At 55.4% G+C, this 20,510-nt stretch overlaps 1 protein-coding gene across 1 annotated transcript in view; it reads left to right on the plus strand.

The window, feature by feature from the left end:
* The first annotated feature begins 1,996 nt into the window (after window positions 1-1,996).
* GRM4 (glutamate metabotropic receptor 4) overlaps window positions 1,997-20,510 on the plus strand; it is a 106,231-nt gene continuing 87,717 nt past the window's right edge. Inside the window, exon 1 of the mRNA XM_040644746.1 lies at window positions 1,997-2,885. Coding sequence (XP_040500680.1) covers window positions 2,367-2,885 — 519 coding nt within the window. The 5' untranslated portion in view covers window positions 1,997-2,366. The remainder of the gene's footprint in view (window positions 2,886-20,510) is intronic.

Below are 20,510 nucleotides of genomic sequence, written 5' to 3' on the forward strand. Positions count from 1 at the left end.
CCTGCAGGGGCAGTATGGCCCCCAGACCGTGTCCTCCTCCAACCCTCTGTCTTAGAGATTTGGGAACCAAGGACTCTCCAGGGGGTGGCAGGGTGGGCGCAGGACTGGGGGTGTTGTCCCGGGCTCCTCCAGTTGCTCCTGTCTCGACTGTCTGGTCCTAGCATCAGCGGCGAGTCCCCCGCAGCCCCTCACTCCCCGCAGCCGGGGAGGGGGGGGAAGCCATCTGATGAGATGACAGTTCCATCCAGGGGTAGCCGCCCCCTCCCGGCATCTGAACAGCTCTTATCTCGCATTCCTCCAAGCACTGATCCCCCCCCCCCCACCCCCTGTGCTAGGTCACTGGCTCCTGGCTTTCTGGGGGATGGTGGGATTAGGAAGCTTTCCTGCAGGCTGACCCCGGTCTCTCCAGGTCTCTCCCCGAGTCTTGCCCCATCTTGGCTTGCCCTGTGACTTTGGAAGGGTTATGGGATGCCTCCAGGCTTCCGGTTCCCCTGCAGAATGGGATGCAGGGGAATTAGTAGCTGTGTTCTTGGCCTCTGAGGAGCTAACGGGTGAGGGAGCATTTTGATGAGAGGTCAGAGGTGAGGTGAGGGTTCAGAAGGCGCTTGCTAGAGAAGCCCAGGAGTTGAGGCTGAACTCTGGGGTGCTGTACCCTCCTCCCTCTCCCTTCCCCAGAACAGAGCAGTCAGGGCCTCTGTGGGGGGGATTACAAGTGGGGGACATGTGGCTCTGAGACCCCTGCTTGACCTGGATGTGGGGACCACATCTCTAGGAAAACCTCCCAATCCAAAAGCAAACCCTTCTTCTAAATGGCTAGGGAAACTGACGTGTAGAATGGGCACGTGGCTTGCAGATCTTCATTTGACAAGCCCATCGGGAGGGGGGCCTGGGAGTCAGCCCCCCAGCCAATCCCTGACTCAGCTTCTAGCTCTTCTCCCTGTTGCCGTCTAAGTTGAGAGGAGGGAGGTTGCTGGCTTTGAGTGGGAGGCTGGGGCAAGGGAAGGAACCCCAGGGGAAATTAGCCCAAATTAGCAGTGAGAATGAGGAAGAGCTGGTGTTCTCTCCTCTACCCTTGCAGATAAATATTTAATCACAACAACAATAATAATGACAATGATCCTAATAATGTGCAGTAGCTCGGGCCGTAACCTGAGCCCCACTCTCAGAGGGAGAAAGTGGGGGAGAGAGGAGGAGCAGTGGAGAAATTGAGAGATAAAGACCATGAGAAAGATGGCGGGGAGGGAGGCCAAGCAGATGAAAAGGAGTCTTGCCTTCTTGAGCTTGGAGCTCCTGGGGTTACCCTCTGCTCCAGGGTGGCTGGGCAGCTGGGGTGGAAATATGAAGTTTGCATGCCTGATTCAGGAGGAGGGTCCTGAACCCGGAGAGCCCCAGCTTCTCCCTGGCATTCAGAGTGAGCAGCTCCCAGCCTGGTTTCTTCTGCAGGGGGCCTTGCTGGCTTTCCTTATCCCTGAGTCCCCAAGGACCCTAAGTGTCTCTGATTCCCGAGCTGGCAGCTGGGGAGCTGAGTTCTGTGTGGTGTTTTGCTTCTCACTACCTGCGTGACTTGGGCAAAATGTTCTCCTGCTCTGGGTCTCAGTTTCCTCATCTCTAAAATGGGGTCGGACCCTGTGGAACTGGTTTCTTGCTACTCTTTCATGGGGGTGAGTGTTGAGGAAGACCCATCTTCCTCACAAGTCAGTTCCAGGCTGTTCCCGGGGAGTGTGCTCTCTGACATCCAGATTTCTGATGGCAGTGTACAGGCCTTGTGAAATCTTCAAACATGACCTAATTTCTGCCTCAGGCTCTCCCACTTGAACCAAAGTTGAGCAGCAGCTGGGAGAAAACCAAGTTCAGATTTGTGGAGCCTGTGGCGATAACCTCCAGCATCTCCTTCTCTCAGGCTCCTGAGGAGAGATCAGAATAGCTAATGTCTTCTTTGGGCTTCTGTTTGATTCTCTCTCTCTCTCTCTCTCTCTCTCTCCCTTCTAAGGTTGGTAGGAGGAGAGCATTGGAGCTGTTTTCTCCTTGATGCCAAGATACGTCAAGCTAGGAGCATTCTTTTTTCACACTCATCCGTCAAGAGCAGGCCTGCAGGACGTGGGGACCAAGACTAGAGCTTTGCTGCTCCCTGGCCACTCCTGGCTGCCTGGGGGCATGGCTCGTGTGGGCAACTGAGCACTGCCTGAGTGGCGAGGAGCACCAGCATGGGTTACCCCGTTGGCCGCCCTCAGCCACCCCGCTGCTGAAGCTGCCGTGGAGAGACTTGTGGGGGCTGTCCCACCCATGCTCACCCAGGCTGTGGGGCCAGGGGCCTGCCAAGGCTAGGAGTGGGGCCTGCCGTTCATGGGTCTCTAGGGATTTCCGAGATGCCTGGGAAGACAGGCTGGGGCTGGTGGTGGGCCCGGCTGCCTCTTTGCCTGCTCCTTAGCCTTTATGGCCCCTGGGTGCCTTCCTCCTTGGGGAAGCCCAAGGGCCACCCCCACATGAATTCCATCCGCATAGATGGGGACATCACACTGGGAGGCCTGTTCCCAGTGCACGGCCGGGGCTCGGAGGGCAAGGCCTGCGGAGAACTTAAGAAGGAGAAAGGCATCCACCGGCTGGAGGCCATGCTCTTTGCCCTGGATCGCATCAACAATGACCCGGACCTGCTGCCCAACATCACGCTGGGCGCCCGCATTCTGGACACCTGCTCGAGGGACACCCATGCCCTCGAGCAGTCGCTGACCTTTGTGCAGGCGCTCATCGAGAAGGATGGCACGGAGGTCCGCTGTGGCAGTGGCGGCCCACCCATCATCACCAAACCTGAACGTGTGGTGGGCGTCATCGGTGCTTCGGGGAGCTCAGTCTCCATCATGGTGGCCAACATCCTTCGCCTCTTCAAGGTTAGTGCCTGACTGGTTGGCCCCAAATGTGGGCTTCCACCGACAGCCCCAGCCCTCCACACCCAGGGTGCCGGGCCTGGCTAAGTTTCTTCCTCCTCTTCCCTCCTGGACTCTGAGGGAGATTGTTACCCCCCTCCCCCAGCAGTATCTGAGAATTTGGGGGGCAGTCCTGTGGTCAGAGTTTAGGTTCAGCGGAGTGAGGGTGTCTGGGAGGGACCCAGTTCTGTGGTGCTGACCGTGGTGCTGACGCAGCCCGGCGCTCCTTGATCAACTCAGCTTCTCTGTGGGGAATTCTGAACCAAGAGAGGAAAAGGAAGTGCTGGCGAACAACAGAAGGGAGGAGGAGATAGGTGGACAGATATGTAAAAAGACAGACAGATGGATGTGTAGAAATATAGGTAGAAAGGGAAACAGAGTCAAAGAGATAGATAGGTAGAATGGAAATCTGAATGTTGGAGATTGCCAGAGAGATTAAAGCAAGACTTTTGTTTTGACGTTGTTTTCAAATAATTGCGATTCCCAAGAAAGATATGTTTTTCTTCTAGTAGTTGAGAAAGCCCAGTGTGGCCCTCCCACTCCACCCCAGGATTATGGTTATAAAACGTGTCTTGATTTTTTGGCTGGGACATTGGGCTACAGCACCTGCACAGAATGGGCGAGGACGGGGACAGGGCCTGGCAGGAGCAGGCCATCTCTGTTGCTATTGCTCCCCACCTGGAACCAAGCTTCCCTTGCTCATTTTCTTCCTTCTGCCCTTCTCCTTGCACACCTTTCTCCCTTTCCTTCTGGAATCCTTCCCTGCCCCCTCCTAGCTACCTCCCTTCCTCTCTTCCTGGGGCAAGAGCTGCTGATTTGCAATTCAATTGGAGCCAAGTGCTTCGCTAAGCTGCTAAAACAACTGAAAGCTACCGGGTAGAGAGAAAAACATTACAAGCATTTTACCAATAATTATGAGCCGCTCTTCTCTTGGAGCCTGCCTTGTTTGCTCTGTGTGTTTGTGTGTGCATGTGCTTGTGTGTGCATGTGTGTGTGTTTGTGTGTGTGTATAAGGGGTGGGGGGGAGTGGGGGGGAGAGAGAGAGAGAGAGGGAGAATATGCTGGAGGAGGAGGAAGGAATGCGCAGAGGAAGCCGCTGGGTCCCTCCTTCACCCTGGTGTCAGGTTCTCAGCCTCTCGAGGTGACCCCTTCCCTCCACAAAGTCTCCAGAGTTAGGCACAGTGGGCTGAGAAAGCCTGTCTGGGCCCATGCAGAATGGGAATTGCTGAGGCTGGAACTCTGTCACCTGGAGCCTTTCTAGAGCCCATTTGCCCAGTCCCATGATACACAGTACGTGGGGGCATTCCTAGGGGCCTGGGTAGAAGTGGGGATGAATGGTGTAGAAGGCTACCATGTTGGGCAGGGGGGTGGGAGTGGGTGGGAAAGACAGGGAGCTGGAGTTGTCCTGTCACAGCGTGGGGTGGGGGTTGGAACTTTGAGGGGTCATGTGCCATGTGGTCCTCACCTATTCTTCCTGGAGCGTTCGTTTTACTTGACGATCCAGATGGAAACACTATCTTAATTTTCAAGCAAATGGATGCATTATGAAGAATGCCAAATTAAGATGAAACAGAAAGCTTGAAGGAAACTTTGTCCTTGCAGCAGACAATTGGAACAACACCTCGGGGGCTGTGCTGCCAGAGGTCATTCCTCATAGATGGCTTGGGAATGGGTAGCCTGGTCCAGCTCTCCCACCTGCCCTGTCTTGCACTGAGGAGTGGAGAGCCAGAGTGGAGGAGGAAGCAGGGCTCAGCTGCCCAAGCCAGGGCCTGGAGGTGGCTCAGGCTAGCTGAGTCATCGGTTCAGCCTGCCTGCCCCAGGCCTGAGAGGTGAGGCCACCTGGGGCCATCAGCAGAGGGGACGGATGAGCCCCAGACTCCTTGTCAGTTCATCTGGGTGGGGCCTAGACCCCCTTCCCACCTTGGAGAAGGCCAGACTACAGGTGGGGCTGCTGCAGTTTCCTTATTGGAGCTTTTTATTAAATACTTTTGGTGACTCTGGGTGTTTCAGATGACAGCCTGCCCAGGGGCGAGCTAGTGCCTACTTCATGGGGACACGGAGAAGCTCAAAGCAGTGGAGAGGTGTCACGACACAGGGTAAAGGCTCCAAGAATGGTATCTGTGAGTGTTAGGACTCACGTGTTCTTGGAAACATGGATATTTTGGGGTGAGGCATCCAGTGACCCCACACGGGAGGGCACTGTGACTTCTGTGCTAGTCCCTGTCTGGTTGGAGAAGGGTCTCTGGTGGGGTGAAGGTGGCTTACCAGCCTAGGGGCTCCCAGGTGTTCCCTTTTCTCTGTCCATCTGGTCACTTAGGAGCATGGCCGAGTCCTCAGTTTCATCTGTGTGTCCTCAGATTGCAGAGAGGTGAGTGGGTTGGGGCAGGAGTCAGGAGTCTCCCTGGCTGCACAGAAAGCGAGATGGGACTGGGAGGTAGAGGCCTGGGGAGGAGAGAAGGAATGAGGGGCAGGGGGACATGCTGGAAAGGGAGGGGCAGGGCAGGGGAGATGGGAAGAGAGCCAGAGGGAGCCAGTCGTCTGTGGTCTGCGTTCCCTGGGTTCCTTTCAACAACGTTAATGTTCTAGGCTGGCGACAAGAGGACTCCTCATTAATTAACCTGATAGAAATGAGAGGCTGGGTGAGAAACTTAAAAGCCATTTACAGAGGCAAAAAGGTTGAACTTTGGTGGTCGGGGGGTCGGGAGCGGGGTCCCCTGGCTGGAGAGCATGAGGCAGGGGAGCCCAGGCCGGGGTAGCTGCTGTGTCCAATGTCTCTTTCAAAGGGCACCGCTGCGGCCCCAGCCCCGCTCTGCCAAGGCCAGTAAGTGGGGCCTGCTGGGAACTTCCACCAGAGGTTCCCTGATCATAGCTCCCCTTCCTCCAAGAGATGAGTTTCCTGTGCGTGGCTCAACGAGGAGCTCTGGGCTTGGGGGCACTGGAGGTGATTTCCTCCCTGGCAAAAGCTAACGGGGTGCAGCCAGGATCAGGGTGTGAGCCAGACTCAAAACTGGTAGCTCTGGGAGAGGCCAACTCCCCAACCTACGGGTGTGGAATCTGAGCCCCGATTCAGTGACAGGGCAGGGCTGAAAGTCAGGTCCCCAGCTCCCAGGCCTGACTCCTTCCAGAATGCCTGTCCAAATAAACTGGGGTGGAAGTGGGACCCAGGCCTTCACAGGGACCAGAAGCCCTGACTCTGGGAAGTCGCGATCTGACTTGACAGCTTGTGTCCCTTATTTCCTGTTCCCATCCTCTTCCTTCACCCTCATTTTGGCTCTCTCTTCCTGGGACGGGGAATATCAATGATTGTAAAGAATACCTTTTGGAAGAGATCCTAAAGGCCGAGGATGTGGCCTGCGCAAGGCTATGTTGGGACAGCCCAGCTTCTGGAGCCAGTTAGGTCTGGGTTTGAATCTTCTTTCCACCAGAGCTCCTCACCTCCGTTCACCCTTTAGGTCATTTATACCACAGTGTGAATGAGCCAATAGGATCTTTTCCTGAGAGCAGCCGTTGTTGGGGGGAGAAAGAATATATCAAGTGCCTTAGAAGGAAGCAGTTTTCAAATCCCAGACTTGTAAGAGCTAGAAGGATCCAGAAATCATTGCATTGAGTCCCTCATTCATTTGCAACAGACAGAAAAGCTGAGGCTTGAAGAAAAGGGGGGTGGCTATCCAGCATGGTGGTTAAGAATTTGGATGCAGGGGCCAGACAGTCTTTGCCGCCATGGCTAATGTTTTTGCCTGTTCGTGCCTCTGTTTCCTCACATGTAACATGGGGATGAGAAAGGTGTTATAGGCCAGGTGAGAGAATTAAGAGTTAATGTCCAGAGCAGGCCTAGCACGGTGCCTGGCACACAGTCAGCCCGCAGGAAATGTCACTGCACAGCTTGTCGCGGGGCTTGAAATCAGCATGAGAGACTCCAGTGATGTGGAAGAGGCTGGAGCGGGTGGGCAGTGACAGACGGTGACCTTTGAGACTGATCCTGGAGAGGCCCCACCATCTGCTGGGCCTCTCGTGTCCTCCTGCCGACCGAGCAGCCAATCTAACTTTCAGATAACGAGCTATGTCTCCCTGACACATGGTGGGGCATGGGAGGAAGGAGTGGGGTGCAGTGGAGGGAGGGCAGAGGGGGTGGAGGGGACAACGGTGAGCGGGGGAGAGGGGGAGATGGGCAGGTGCCCCAGTTTCCTAGGAGAGGCTGGGCCAGGGCACTGGTGAGCCATGTTACCCCTTCTGTGCACCCGCCCCCCCCAGCCTGGCCATGTGATTCTCTTGACCCACGTGGGGCTGTCAGTGCTGTAAAGGTTTGTGGCTTGCTTCTGGAGAAAGCTGCCTGCCTGGTGCTTGGCTCATTCTGCTCCTCAGCGCCTGGCCCAGGACTCTGGGGAAACCATTGTGGCTTAGATAACACAAGATGTTCTGTTGAGGATGTGGCTTTGTGTCTTTGAAGTGTTTTCACTGCACAACCAGGAGGAACTTTCAAGAGAGTCCATCCACCCTCCCACAGCTTGCCCCTCTCCCTTGAAGACAGCTTCATCTTTACAGCGCCCAGGCCAAAAAACGTGGTGACAGTTTTGACCACCCTTTTTCTATTGTCAGCAAACCCTACAGGCTTTCCTTTCAGAACGTGTCCTGGACGTGACACCGCTCACCCTTCCCACCCCTGGGGTTTCCCCCTGAGACCATTGCAGGAAACTTCTCTTCGTCTCCCTGCTTCCAAACAGACCTCTCCACAGCCAAACCTTTGCTCAGGGGCCACAGGGATCTTTCTAAGAGCTAGATCAAATCTACTAACCCTATTAAATATTTCATTATTTTTAGATTAAAACGCAAACTCCCAAACCCCTGCCTGTCTGAGAGGCTCTATGCTACCTGGTGCCCTGATCACATCTTTTGTCTTTCCTGGGTATGCTCTACACACTCATACCATTTTCATTATGGTCCTTGACGACACTATTTTCCCCCACCACAGGGCCTTTGCACCTGCTGTTTTCGCTATGTGGAATGTTCTCCCTTGACTCTGTGAGGCTAGATCCTTCTTATTCAACCTTAAGCTTAAATGGACTCTCTTCAGAGAAGCTCCCCTGCCCCACTCTCCAATTATTCTGTCTTGTTTTCCTGTCTTTCCCTTTATGGCTCTCATCACAATTTGTACTCTTGTCCAGATTTCCTTGTTTTCCTGTTTGCTCTAGACCAAGGGTTAGCAAACTATAGCTCAAGAGCCAAATCTGGCCCACCACCCATTTTTTGTGACCCATGAGCTAAGAATAGTCTTGGTATTTGAAGTGGTTGAAGAAAAAAAAATCAAAAGAATCATGTCACAACACAGGAAAATCATGTGGGATTCAAATTTCAGTGCCCATAAAGTTTTGTGGGTTATATACCAGGCCCACATTTAGGTATTATCTAGGGCTACTCTTTTGTTTTTTAAAGATTTCATTTTATTTTATTTTTTAAAAGATTTTACTTATTTATTTGACACAGAGAGAGAGTGCACAAGCAGAGGGAACAGGAGAGGGAGAAGCAGGCTCCCCGCTGAGCAAGGAGCCTGATGCGGGGCTTGATCCCAGGACCCAGGGATCATGACCTGAGCTGAAGGCAGATGCCCAAGTGACTGAGCCACCCAGGTGCCCCCAAAGATTTTATTTTTTAAGTAATCTCTACTTCTAAGTAATCTCAGTGTGGGGCTGGAACTCACGACCCCGAGATCGAGAGTCATGCGTTCTACCACCTGAACGGACCGGGTGTCCGGCTGCTCTTGAGCTGCCGTCTGGGAACCCAGTAGATGAGACAGAGGACAGCAGCTGACCCTGCGAGACTCTCAGCAGCACCCGCAGGACCCCCACTTGGTGCCAAGCCCATAGTAGGGCTCTTGGGAATCTTGGCTGAATGGACTCATGGAGAGTGAGGCATCCCCTGTCCCCATGTCCCCCCAAACTCTGGGATATCAGCAGGGGTGCCATGGTCTGCAGAGCCCTGCATAAGCCCCTAGTTGTGGGATGCCTGTAGCTGGGCCCGTCTTACTGTTGGGTCAAGCCAATGCCCACCAGTGCCCACCACTTTGGTGACCCCAGGGCCCCTTGGATGTATTTCCACCCCCAAACATGTCCAGCTCCTTCCTGACCTATAGAATTCCTTTCACCTAAAGCTTTGTTCCCCGTTGGAGGGTATCTAACCCTGTTCCATTTGAGGCTGTTATGAGAGATTTGTCCCAACAAAGCTTCCTTAATAAATATTTGGGGGTGAAGAAGGGACCCTCCAGAGGATGTTTCTGACATGGAGTCATCACAACATGCCAGGGGTCGTCCTGATCTTCACAGCAAGCCTCGGGGCACAGTTGTTATCCCCGTTGTACGGTTGTATGAATGGAGAACAGAGGCCCAGAGAAGCTAAGCAACTCGCCCCAGGTTACACAGCTGGTGTGGTGGGGCCCGAATACAAACCCAGGCGGTTTGGCCCTGAATCAAAATGGGTATTTTGCCACTCTGCGCTCCTACCTCTTGGCCATCAGATAGACTTGGCTTGAGACCTGGCCTGATGCTCACTGCGTGGCCTTTCTGAGCCTCAGTTTACTCATGGGCAGCTGGTATTCACCTGGCAGAGGTGCTAATGTGTACAAAGCCCTTAGCAGGTGCTTAAGGGACACTCGTGTTACTGCAAGGGTTTTGATAGATGTTAGTGTTTGTGAGGTGCTGGGCCACAGGAGGGGTGGGGGAGTGGAGCGGTGTGGACAGTGGGGCTTGCTGAGGGCGACTATCCGGGGCTGTAGTCCTCAGGCGGGGAGCACATAGCCCTTGCGTTCACCGCGTGCCTCTTTCCTCCCAGCACCGGGTGTCCCTCAGTGGTGAGAGTCCGGGAAGGGGGACCTCAGGACATAAGGGTCAGGCCGGAGCCTGCGCAAAGAGGGGAGGGAGGTGGGGGGAGAAGACACGTGGCTCTGGGGAGCAGCTGCAGCCCCAAGGAGGAGGCTCAGAGCCCCCCCCCCACTCCTCTGCCCATTCTCTCTGTGCCCTCTGAGCTCTCTCCAAACCACCTGGACGTTGCCCATGGCGGAGGGGGACCCCCGCCATACAGTCAGATACTGGGGAGACAGTGGCGGAAGGACGGCGGGTAGGGCTGCTGGGGTGGAGGTTGTGTGGCTTCAGTGGTTCTCGAGCCTGGCTGCTCATCACAGTCACCTGCGAGTTTACTAGAGCATTTGAGTCCTCAGCCCCCGGGGGGCTGATGAGACCTGAAGGCCGGGTCTGTGTTTGGACACTTGCAGGGAGGCCTGGTTGGTCACCAGACGCAGGTGCTGTGAGTGGCCTAGTATCCCCCTCCTGCCTGGCTTCCCCCCAGGGGGGGGCACCCTGCCCACTCTGCAGCCCTCACAAGCCTGCAGCCTCCCAGGTGCCCCCGGGCTTGCAGACCTGCTCTGAATACAGGAAGTTTGGGGGTGGAAGCTGGGATGCGGCAAACAGGCTCCTTATTGTGAAACTAAAAGGAGGGAGTGGGGCCTCTGGGGCAACTTCTCAGAAATGCCCTGGAGGGAGGCCTGGGGGCTCCTGGAGTCCAGCTAGAAGCTGACCGGGCCCCTGGGTGAGGTGTGGGGCTTTGCGGAGGGGCTGAGGTGGGACTGAGCCTGGAGAGGCTCAAGTTCGTGACTGCTGGCATCTGGCTCTCCTGTCTGGACCTCGGCTTGTCCATCTGTAAAAATTAACTCACTCACACGCTCATTCGCCCCCTGACTCCGTATTGGACATCTCCTCTGTGCCCAGCACTGCTAGAACAGGATTCTCCATCTGGCCGGACACTGGAATCACCTGGGGAGTTTTAAAAAAATCTTAGGACCTGAGCCTCACCCCAGGAATTCAGATTAATTGGTCTGAGATGGGGCTTGGGTTCCTCAGGTGAAGAACTATTGCTCTAAGCAACTTTATAAAGCAGGAAAAAAAATGGAGTAAGGCCTTGCCCTGGTGGGCTTCCATGTTTGAGGGGAAGGCAGGCAGTGAACAGGTAAAACAGGTAAATATCTCATGGGGAGGGGCAGGTCCCACAGAACAAAGCAGGGAAGTCACTAGAGAGGCAAGGGAGAGGGGGGCCAGTTTAGATGGCATGGTTGGGGGTGGCTTTCCTGAGGAGGGGACATTTGTACATAAGCTCAAATAGAGTAAGAGGGGTCACCCTATGGATATCTGGAGGAGGAGTGTTCTAGGTAGAGGGAACGGCAAGTACAAAGGCCCTGTGGTGGGACTTTGCCTGCTTATTGACCTAGGAACTCAAGAGGGAGGACTAAGATAGCCCCGGGGGCAGGGAGAGGGGGACAAAGGGGGCTTCAAAACCCACATCCTGATCCTTATTGCTGCAAAGGGTCTTGTAGGAGTGGGGTCATTAGGAGTCTGATGACACTTGGGCAATCACTGGGCCTCTTAGGACCTCAGTTTCCCTACTTGTAAAAAAGGCAAGTGGTTCCTGCACTGTCCTCTGGAGCCTCAGAGGGGATGGGGGAGGAGCTATAAGGGCAGAGTCTGAGTGAGAGGCTCATTCTTTCCATTGGCTCCCATCCTGCTGGCCTCCTCCCACCCATGCCCCCACTGCCCCTTTTCCACCCCACCCCCCACCCTGGCTGAGGAAGGGGAGCTGGAGACAGGAGCAAGGCAGGGCCAGCCAGACCGGGAGCCCCAGGAGGCAGTAGGGTGCCGTGGTGAAGACATGGGCTCCAGTGTCAGATGGTCTGGTTTCAAACCCCTGCTCTGCCATTTATTGCCTGGGGGGGCACCTCTCTTTGCCTCAGTTTCCTTGTCTGCGAAATGCCAGGAACCCATGTCACAGGGCACTGGGAGGATTACATGAAGGCATGGCCAGGGCTTGGGGCGGCACGTAGCATGCCGGCTGTAGATGGCCGCTGAGTGCCTGAGTGTGGGGGGCAGCCCGGGCGCTCACTGGCCTTGGAGGCAGCCGCATGGTAGGTAGCTCAGATCTTGGCCCCAGATCATTCCGCCTCTCTGGACCTTGCTCGTCTTATCTGTGAAATGGGCAGAATCACATGTACCTTTCAGGGTGAGGATGTGGAATAATGCAGTGAGGAGCTGGTGGTTGGTGGGTGCACAGTAGGGCTCGGGAATGTTAGTCCTCATCTGTTGCTGACTGAGCATTCAAGGGGGGTTCAAGGGGGAGGGGGTGTGGTCTGAGCCATGCAGGCTGGGGAGCTGGGCGGATCGCTGACTCCTGGTAGAGGGATGACTGGTGAGTGTCCCCAGTGTGATGGTCCTGGGGCTCTCTTGACTCTCACTGCGAGGTGTGGGGGGGTGCTGGGGCGATCTCTGGCTCCCCACTCAGGGGAGGGCTGTGGGTCATCTTACCACTGAGGCCTCCCATAGCTCAGGGACCTGCGTTCTGGGTCTGGGTCTGCTGCCAACTCCCTGAGTGACCTTGGGTGGAAGGAGGGCATTGGATCAGGCAGACTGACCCCACTCCTCTACCCCGTGGCCTCTCCTGCAGAAGGAGCGCTGAGCTTACGCCCCAGTGGTCAGGACGCACCGGATTGCCATGGCCCCGGGGCCTTTCTGGTCGTCTCTCCAGTGGAGTCCTGCCTGCCTTGACCCTGCCTGTTCTCTGAGCCTGTGTGCTGCTTTCCAAAACCTGCCTCGGGGATTTGCCAGGCCCTGCGCTCCTCCTGGAATGCCCCTCTTGATGTCTGATGCGCAGAGTCAGACTCCTTCAAACGCTGACTCAAAATCCAACCTCTTCAAGGGCAGAGGTGATCCTGGGGCACGTGGGGTCCTTCATGTGGCTCTTATGGGTCTCCCTGAAGTCCATAGGCTTGTCCAGGGCAGGATCGGGCTGGACCCTTCTTGGTCTTCCTCTTCCCCCCACCCCTGGTGCCAGGCCCTGTCAGTGCTGGGGAGTCCTGAGGGAGCTGAGTCTGCAGCAGGGGCGGGACCCACGCTGTCTGAGGGGTTACACTTGGTACCTCCCCCTGCCCAACCCTGAATGAGCTGTGTGTGCTTTTCAGTTTTCTCCCAATTTATTAAACTAGCATTTTTATGACCCAGACATGTTGGAAATGAAAAGAAGGCAAATTCTACTTTATATTCCAATTGACCTTTACGCTTGCCACTTGGCTCAGGGGCCCGGGCTGGGGCGAGGTGATGAGACGCAGGCTCCAGCCTCCGGGCTCTGGGACTGCGGGGGAGAGTGGTACCCCAGAGCTGTGTTGGAGGCAGGGAAGCAGGGCCAGCCTTAGTTCCCAGCCCCTGCTTCATCCTGTGGGACTCTGGTTTTCTCTGCTTCCCTCTCCTATTCTCCCCACATCTCTCTCCTTCCTGGCCCTTACACCCTCTCTGGCTCTGCCTGGGTCTCTCTCTGGATCATGTGGGGGCCTCATCCACGGTTAAGGCCAAGAGGTAGGAGTGGCCCCCAAGCTCACCTGGTCCTGGACACGTGTGCCCCAGTCTCACGGACACTCTGGCCACCTGCCTGCCTCACTCCTTGATTATAGCCATCCCATCTCAGGACTGAGTGCTCCCTGGTGGGCACCTGACCCTTCCAGGCCCCCCTTCCCGACTCAGATTGTCCCTCCGACCCCAGTGTAGCTCCAGAAAATTCCCCTTGATTGAAAACGTGGCCTGGCCGTGGGCAGCTGCTGCCCCAGGCTCTGCTCTTCTGGCCTGTGGGGTGACGTGGGCCGGCTCTGCGCGCGGCCCAGGGTGTGGGGAGGTCGGGTCAGTCGCCGGGATGTGACGCTGGTTCAAAAAGGGCAAATCCTGGCTCTGCCACTCCTGGCTGTGTGACCTTGGGCAGGTCCCGTAACTTCTTCGAGCCCGTTTCCAGATCTGTAAAATGGGGAGGACAGATGTGAGCGTGAAATGAGACAAGGCAGTGCCCAGCGCCGTGCCCAGCGCGTAGCAGGCGCTCAGGAAACAGGAACTGTGGGCACGCGAGCTCACGCGTGAGAGGGAGGCTGGATTCTTCTTCCTGTCCCCTTCTTTCATTCCCTCACTCCCAGACATGAGTCCTCCCCTAGGCTTTAGTTTTTCCTGGGCTCCACTGAGAGGTGTCCTGGGATGACGCCGGAGGCAGGCAGCCAGGTGCCGTGAAGGTGGGACCAGGCCTGGCTGCCCGCTCTCCAGCCGTCCGCAGGGGCCTAGGAGGAATTTAAAACTCCTTAAGGCTGAAATACCCTGAGGAGCCCGCTGAGCACCACCCCCATGCTGGGCAGGAGCAGCGAGGGGCCCTAATGGTCCTCTGGTGTCTCTGGCCAGGGCTGCGGGGTAGGGAGACAGCACTTACCTCATTCTCCATCCCCCCCCCTTGGGGGCTGTGGTTTTGGGGGAGGCCCGGCAGTGTTAACCTCGGTCAGGGTCAGGACCGTGGGTGTTTGTGTTCTGTGCAGCTGTCTCCCACCCTCTGAGTTCATCCTGAGAGCTGTCAGGGGATCCAGTGTGCCCCCCCACCCCCGTGCCAGAGCAGTAGGCAGAGGGCAAGGCCGGACCCCTAGGAAGGAATTTGGGTGGAAATTCGCCCCAGGGGAGACATTTGAGGGTTAGAACTGGCCCCCACCCCCGTGTGTGTGTGTGTGTGTGTGTGTGTGTGTGTGTGTGTGTGTGGCGTGGCTTCCAGGATCGGGTCTGTTCTGAGGGGAGATGGGGGACGTGGGGTGCACACAGCTTTCACAGAGGAGCCTTTTATCAAAAATGAGTGGCATCTCCCATGTGGGTCTGACAGGAAAGGGGTTCTGTCTCTCACAAGGCGTCATGAATTTTATTACCCCCAAATATCAAGCTTATGGAGAATTACAGAGCCTAATAAACTGCCCCGTACCCACCACCTGGCTTGGTCAAATATTGATGGTTTGCTCTAATAGTATCAGCATCTGTTTTCATTTTAAGAACGAAAACATCGCAAGTGTCATCAGAGGCCCTGTGTTTGCCCCTTGTGCCCCTCCTCCGCTTTGTCCTCGGAGGCAGCCACTGTCCTGTCCTGTATCTGTGATTTCTTTTTTATTTATTAATTTTTTTATTTTTTAAGATTTTATTTATTTGACAGAGACAGAGAGAGAGCGCACAAGCAAGGTCAGCTGCAGGCAGAGGGAGAAGCAGGCTCCCTGCTGAGCAAGGAGCCTGATGTGGGGCTCCATCCCAGGACCCCAGGATCATGACCTGAGTTGACGGCGGATGCTTAACTGACTGAGCCACCCAGGCGTCCCCTGTATGGATTGTTTCTAAGTCTTTTAATTACTGTGCACTTAAAAATAGTTTCATTTTGCATATTTCACGCTCGTTGAAAATGGGATCGTCTTGTACGTCCTGCGGCTTGCTGTGTTTGCTCGGTATCACGTTGCTCCTTGGCGGCCCCGTTCCCTGTCTTGGCCGTGTAGTTCCCTGCTGGAACAGCGCCCCGTGCATTTACTTGTTCATTTGCTGTGGGCACCTGGGCAAGTTCCCTGATCTTCCTGGTTTCACCAACGGTGCTGCACGACCGTCCTTGCCAGTGTGTCTTTGTGTTCTTGGGAGAGTTTCTTGTGGGTTGTGCCCAGGAGTGGAATTGCGGACTTGGGAATAAGCTTCCTGAGCTTTCCCAGAGGCTGCTAGGTGGCCCTCTACATTGTATGCTGGGGCGCTGGTTTCCAAAACTGCCTCCGCACTGGAACGTCCTGGGGCTTGTTAAAATACAAGTTTTCATAGCTGCCTGGGTCTACACAGCCCTGCTAAGGAGACTCTCAGGTTGTGAAGTCTTATTTCATCAAGCTCCTGGGGGCTTTGTGGACCTGCATTTGGAGGTGCCTCGCCTGGGTCTGCCGTTCACTTGCTGTGTAACTTTGGGTGAGTTGCTGGGTCTCTCTGAGCCTGGGTATCCTCCTCTATAAAATGGGGATAACAATAAATGGTGAGGACTCGTTCAAGTTTGGCCCTTGCCTCCCCTGGGATCAGCTCCATGCTTTTGAGGCCTGTGATGTGCCCAGGGTCGCCACAGCCTGACTCGGCTCTCGTGTCACCAGGGGAGGGGGAAGGTTGTACCTCCTTGACTCCATCTGTGAAGCCAGGCTTGGATTCATTGTTTTACTCAACAAACATGACGGACCTCTGCTTCGTGCAGACCATGCTTTAGAACCCAGGCTCAAGGGTTCTAGGGTCAAGGCTATGGGTCAGGCTCCTGACTTCGGGAATCAAATGGTCAGTAATTTCATGACAGTGAGGTGAAGACTTTCATGGGGGTGGATGAGGAGCCCTTCGCCAGCCTGTAGGGCGTGTCAAGGAAGGCTTCCTGTAGGAGGGCAACTAACTTGATAGCCAGGATACAGTGAGCTGGGTGAGGGGCTGTGCTGGCCAGCAGGGGAGGGCCTTCCAGGCGGAGGCACCCAGGAGTCCAAAAGCCTGGTGGTGAGAGGGAGAGCCTGGTGCTTGTGTGGGGGTCGGCTGTCTCGCTTTGGGCCCTGCTGAGGCTTGGGGTGACATGGTAGGACTCGGGGCCTGACACAGGCGCCGACCTTCTGGCCGTGGTCGCTGCTGACTGAGGCCTCAGGTTGCAGCTGGAAGGGGCTTTATGGGAAGCCTGAAGTGTGAGGAAATGTTAAGTGCCTTCTAAGTACTTTGATTATTTTAAATTGCTTAAGTGGTTTCTAAGATGGTCCTAAGTATCCTGGGGACACAGACACAAAATCAATTAGGAAAGTACAACAAGCCTCAACGAAGGGAGGGCAGCCCCCTCCCCTGCCTGCCCTCCCCCATGCCCACCTAGGCCTGGCCCTGGCCCTGACCAGTCGGCCTGGACCAGGACCCCTCCTCTCACCTCCAGCGTCAGGCGGGGGAACCCCCAACCTCTGTGCTGGGCCCTCCTGGCCTGGAGTCCTGGCTTCTCTCTCAAGCATTTTGAGAGGTGAGGGGAGAGGAAGGGGTGTGGGGAGGGGTAGGGGTGGGAGGCAGAGAGAGGGGTTGTATGTGGAGGGGCCTGAGAGGGTCTCCTTTAAAGATGCTTCTATCTCCTGAATGTGCCTTTTATCCAGGGGCCCTGGAGCCCCCTGGCCTATAGTAATATTTTTGAAGTGCATAATACATTCCCATGGCCATTGAAAGGAACCAAAGGACATACCCCAGCCCCATCACGGAGGCAGCCACTGCTTCCTTCCAAAGAGGGCTCGGGGCTGGACTGGGGGCTACCATGTTGCACACTCTGGGGGTGCCATTCACTAGTGGATCGGGGGAATGCATGCACACCTATGTTCTCCCCCACTGTTTTCACACCACCGCAGCACCTGCTTGCTGACCTTGGGGATTGTCCGTTGCATGGCCACACAGTACTCCCTGCTTCCGGTCTCCCCGCGACCGACACTAGGTGGTTCCCAACCTTGCCCGTTTGTGAACAGAGCAGTGATGGCTGCCTTGGTGCATTGAACCCCTTTGCACGTCTCCGTAGGGTGAATTCCTACAGAATGCCAGGTTAAAGGGCCAGTGTATTTGTAATCTCTTGGCCTCCTGCCAGCCAGGGATGAGGCCCAGACTCCCTTGGGCCGGGTCTCCAATCTGCTGGCAGCTGGGTGGGGCTGGGAGGAGGCCCCATGGCCGATGCTGACCTGGCCTCTGGGCAGCCTTGTGTACCAGATCATGGGGAGCAGGGACCCCAGTCCTTAGCTCAGGAGCTGCCCAGAGGAGTGAGTGAGCCCCTCCCTCACTGTGAGTCTGTGTGGGGTCGGGGTGGGGGCAGGGGCAGGGGCAGCCCCAGGGCTCTGGGCAGGTCTGGCAGGAGCAGGAGCTGGGCCTCTGGGCCTCTATCAGCAAAGCCGCTTTCATGCCCACACTCTGCTGTCTTTGGACTTCGCGGCTGCCTTGTGTATCCGTGTAACAGATGCAGCTCGGAGGGGTGGTGACTCCTTGGGTCCTGCAGCGGCTCGGGGCTGGAGTTCGGCTGGTCCTTTGCCTCCCTGGCTCCTCAAGGAGCACTCCTGTCCCAGGCCCGCACATTCTGCTCATCCCTCCATCCGCACCTTGGTTTAGACGCTTCTGTCTGCTGGGAGGGCCCGCCTTCTGTTCTAAGCAGCCTTGGGCCCTTGACAAAATCGCTCAGACTGTCTGCCTCTCCATTTTCTCATCTGCACGATGCATCCAGACCCAGTTTCACTGAATACTTTCCGAGGGTGGTGAGGCAGGAGCTTTCCCACTTCTGCCCAGAGGGCCTCAAAACTCTTCTTTTTGGGGGGCTTGAAACTGTTCTTGTTTTCTCTGTAAATTTTCCGGGTTATACTTTCCCTGAAGCATCATGGGATCCGCTGCCCGCTTTCTCTACCCCAAGGTACACAGGGAGACGCAAGGAAGGCCTTGTCACCTGGAGCACACTGTACATATTTATTATATTAATTTTGCATAATTCACCAAACTCTCTTTGAAAGAGACGCGGCTTCCCTTACTGAAAACCCTCTTTATGCTTCCCCATTCTTCACGTCTAGCTTCAAACCTCCTCCTCCCCCAGGACCCTTCCCACCTACACCAGTCCTCACCTGGACGGGCTCCAACTTCCCCTAGTCCGTGTGGGCCCCTGAGCTTTCCTTCCCTCTAGCCTCCCCGCCGAGAGAGACCCTGAGGTCAAAGACTGTGTCACCTATCTCTTTTGTGGGTCTCCACAGAATCTTGAGGATGAGTCAAAAAATACATTTTTTAAAGATTTTATTTATTTGTCAGAGAGAGAGCGAGCACGCAAGCACAAGCAGGGGGAGCAGGAGAGGGAGAAGCAGGCTCCCTGCTGAGCAAGGAGCCCGATGAGGGACTCGATCCCAGGACCCTGGGATCATGACCTGAGCTGAAGGCAGATGCTTAACAGACTGAGCCACCTAGGCGTTCCGAGTTGAAAAATATTTTTGATAGAAAGATGTCAATGTGGAAAGAAAAAAATCTCTGTTCCTAAAAGAAATCGGGCACAGAGCTGGCTGGAATTGAGGCAGCAAGTACTTGCTTTGACAATGAACTTTTCCCTATTTCGTGAGCGATCAAATGAGTGGGTTTTGCTCCAATTTGTGCAGTGGTCTTTGGCAATGTTGAAGGAGGAACTGGCTTTTTCCTTATTTAATCAGAAATACTCTGTTTTCTGTACAGCTTGAGAATCAGCTTGTAAGTGTGGTCCATGATTTTGGGACCTTTCAGGCACCTGCTGTAGGCAGCTTCCGAGAATTTCTCAGAAACCCCGGTAGGGCCTTAGGGCCTGGTGAAAAACAGGAATAGAGGAGACGGGTCACTCCCACCACGGACAGTGTACGATCTTTCACAGTTACTTCTTGGTCATTCCACGTGACCGACGTCCTACAGAGTGGTCAGGACAGATGCCCTACTTTACATGAAGAAACGGAGGCTCGTAGAAGTTAATGTGTGAAGGCCACCTAGCTAGTCAGAATCAGAGTTGGGCTTAGAACCGGGGTCCTAGATTCCCAGCCCTGTGCTTGCCCCCTGCACACTCTTGAATGTCATGGGCAAGATCTTTGAGGCCTCCAGCTCCTAGCGCAGGAGTCCGTGGGTGGTGTCGAAGGTGGTTTGTAGGCTGGCGTCATGTTGGTCTTCCCTCTGCCCTGTGGAGCACAGGACACTCAGCCCTGGGTCCCTATGTGTGAGTGTGGCCTGATGGCCCCTGACTCCTTCCTGTTGGTGCTGTTACAAAAGCCAACACGTTCATTGCAGATTTGGAAGAAAACAGCAGAGCATAAAGAAGCAAATGAAAATTGCCCACTCATCCCGCCATCCAGAGTGACAAACTTGAAGCGTGTGTGTATTTCCTTCTAGCCTTTCTTGTGTATAATTTATGAAGTTGAGACCATAACATCTCTGTGGTTCTGTAGCCAGCTTTTGCCCACCAGACTACTGTTGGGAGCGTTTTCCACCATCCTTAAATAGTCTTTGAAACATGGTGTGTAATGGCTACGTAATCCCCCATCAGGGACCCTGTCGTGTTTAATGTGCCACATCTCACTGGCGGCTGGCGGCGGTGGTTTCTGGGCTACTCCCTCAGCCGTGTCTGTACCTTTCCAGTGGGCGTGCTCTCTATGAGGCGATGGGGCGGTGAAGTCTTGGGTGCTGGGTGGTGGGAAGCAGGAGGTGGGAGGGTCCTACCTAATTGGACTGGTTATCCTGGGAGAGACAGGTGCTCAGGTGAGCTCCCTGAGAGGGCGGATGGGAAGGTGGACATGGCAGGTGGAGCGTGGGAGGCAGAGCCAGGTGTCCTCAGTGATGTCGTGGGCGTGGGACACAGGGGCCTGGAGAGACATGCTCAGCTCAACTACAGGCCTGGGGCTCAGAGATTGTGACTCCCACTTTATTCCCGCTCAGGACGAAAGCTCCCCAAAGCCCCAGAAATAAAGCTCAGGGATTCTAATCCAGGGTGGTGGCCAAGGGAGGGGGTGGGCAGGGGGCCAGGCTGGCAGGGAGGGGAAGTGCCCTCACCCGTATGTACCATTTGCTGTGGACAGGTGGGATGTGTGGCAGGGGATGCCTGGAGAAGGAGGTAGAAGCCCCTGGGCTTCCAGGGTGGCTTTACCTCAGCCGCCTCTCTGGCCGCCCTCCACCCCAGTCCTTCCCTCTGGCCTCTGCCACTTCTACTTTGGTTCCCCTGCCCCACTCCCTAAACTTCCCAAGG

This window comes from Ursus maritimus, unplaced genomic scaffold (assembly GCF_017311325.1).
Source record: "Ursus maritimus isolate PB19 unplaced genomic scaffold, ASM1731132v1 scaffold_30, whole genome shotgun sequence".
Lineage (NCBI taxonomy): Eukaryota > Metazoa > Chordata > Mammalia > Carnivora > Ursidae > Ursus > Ursus maritimus.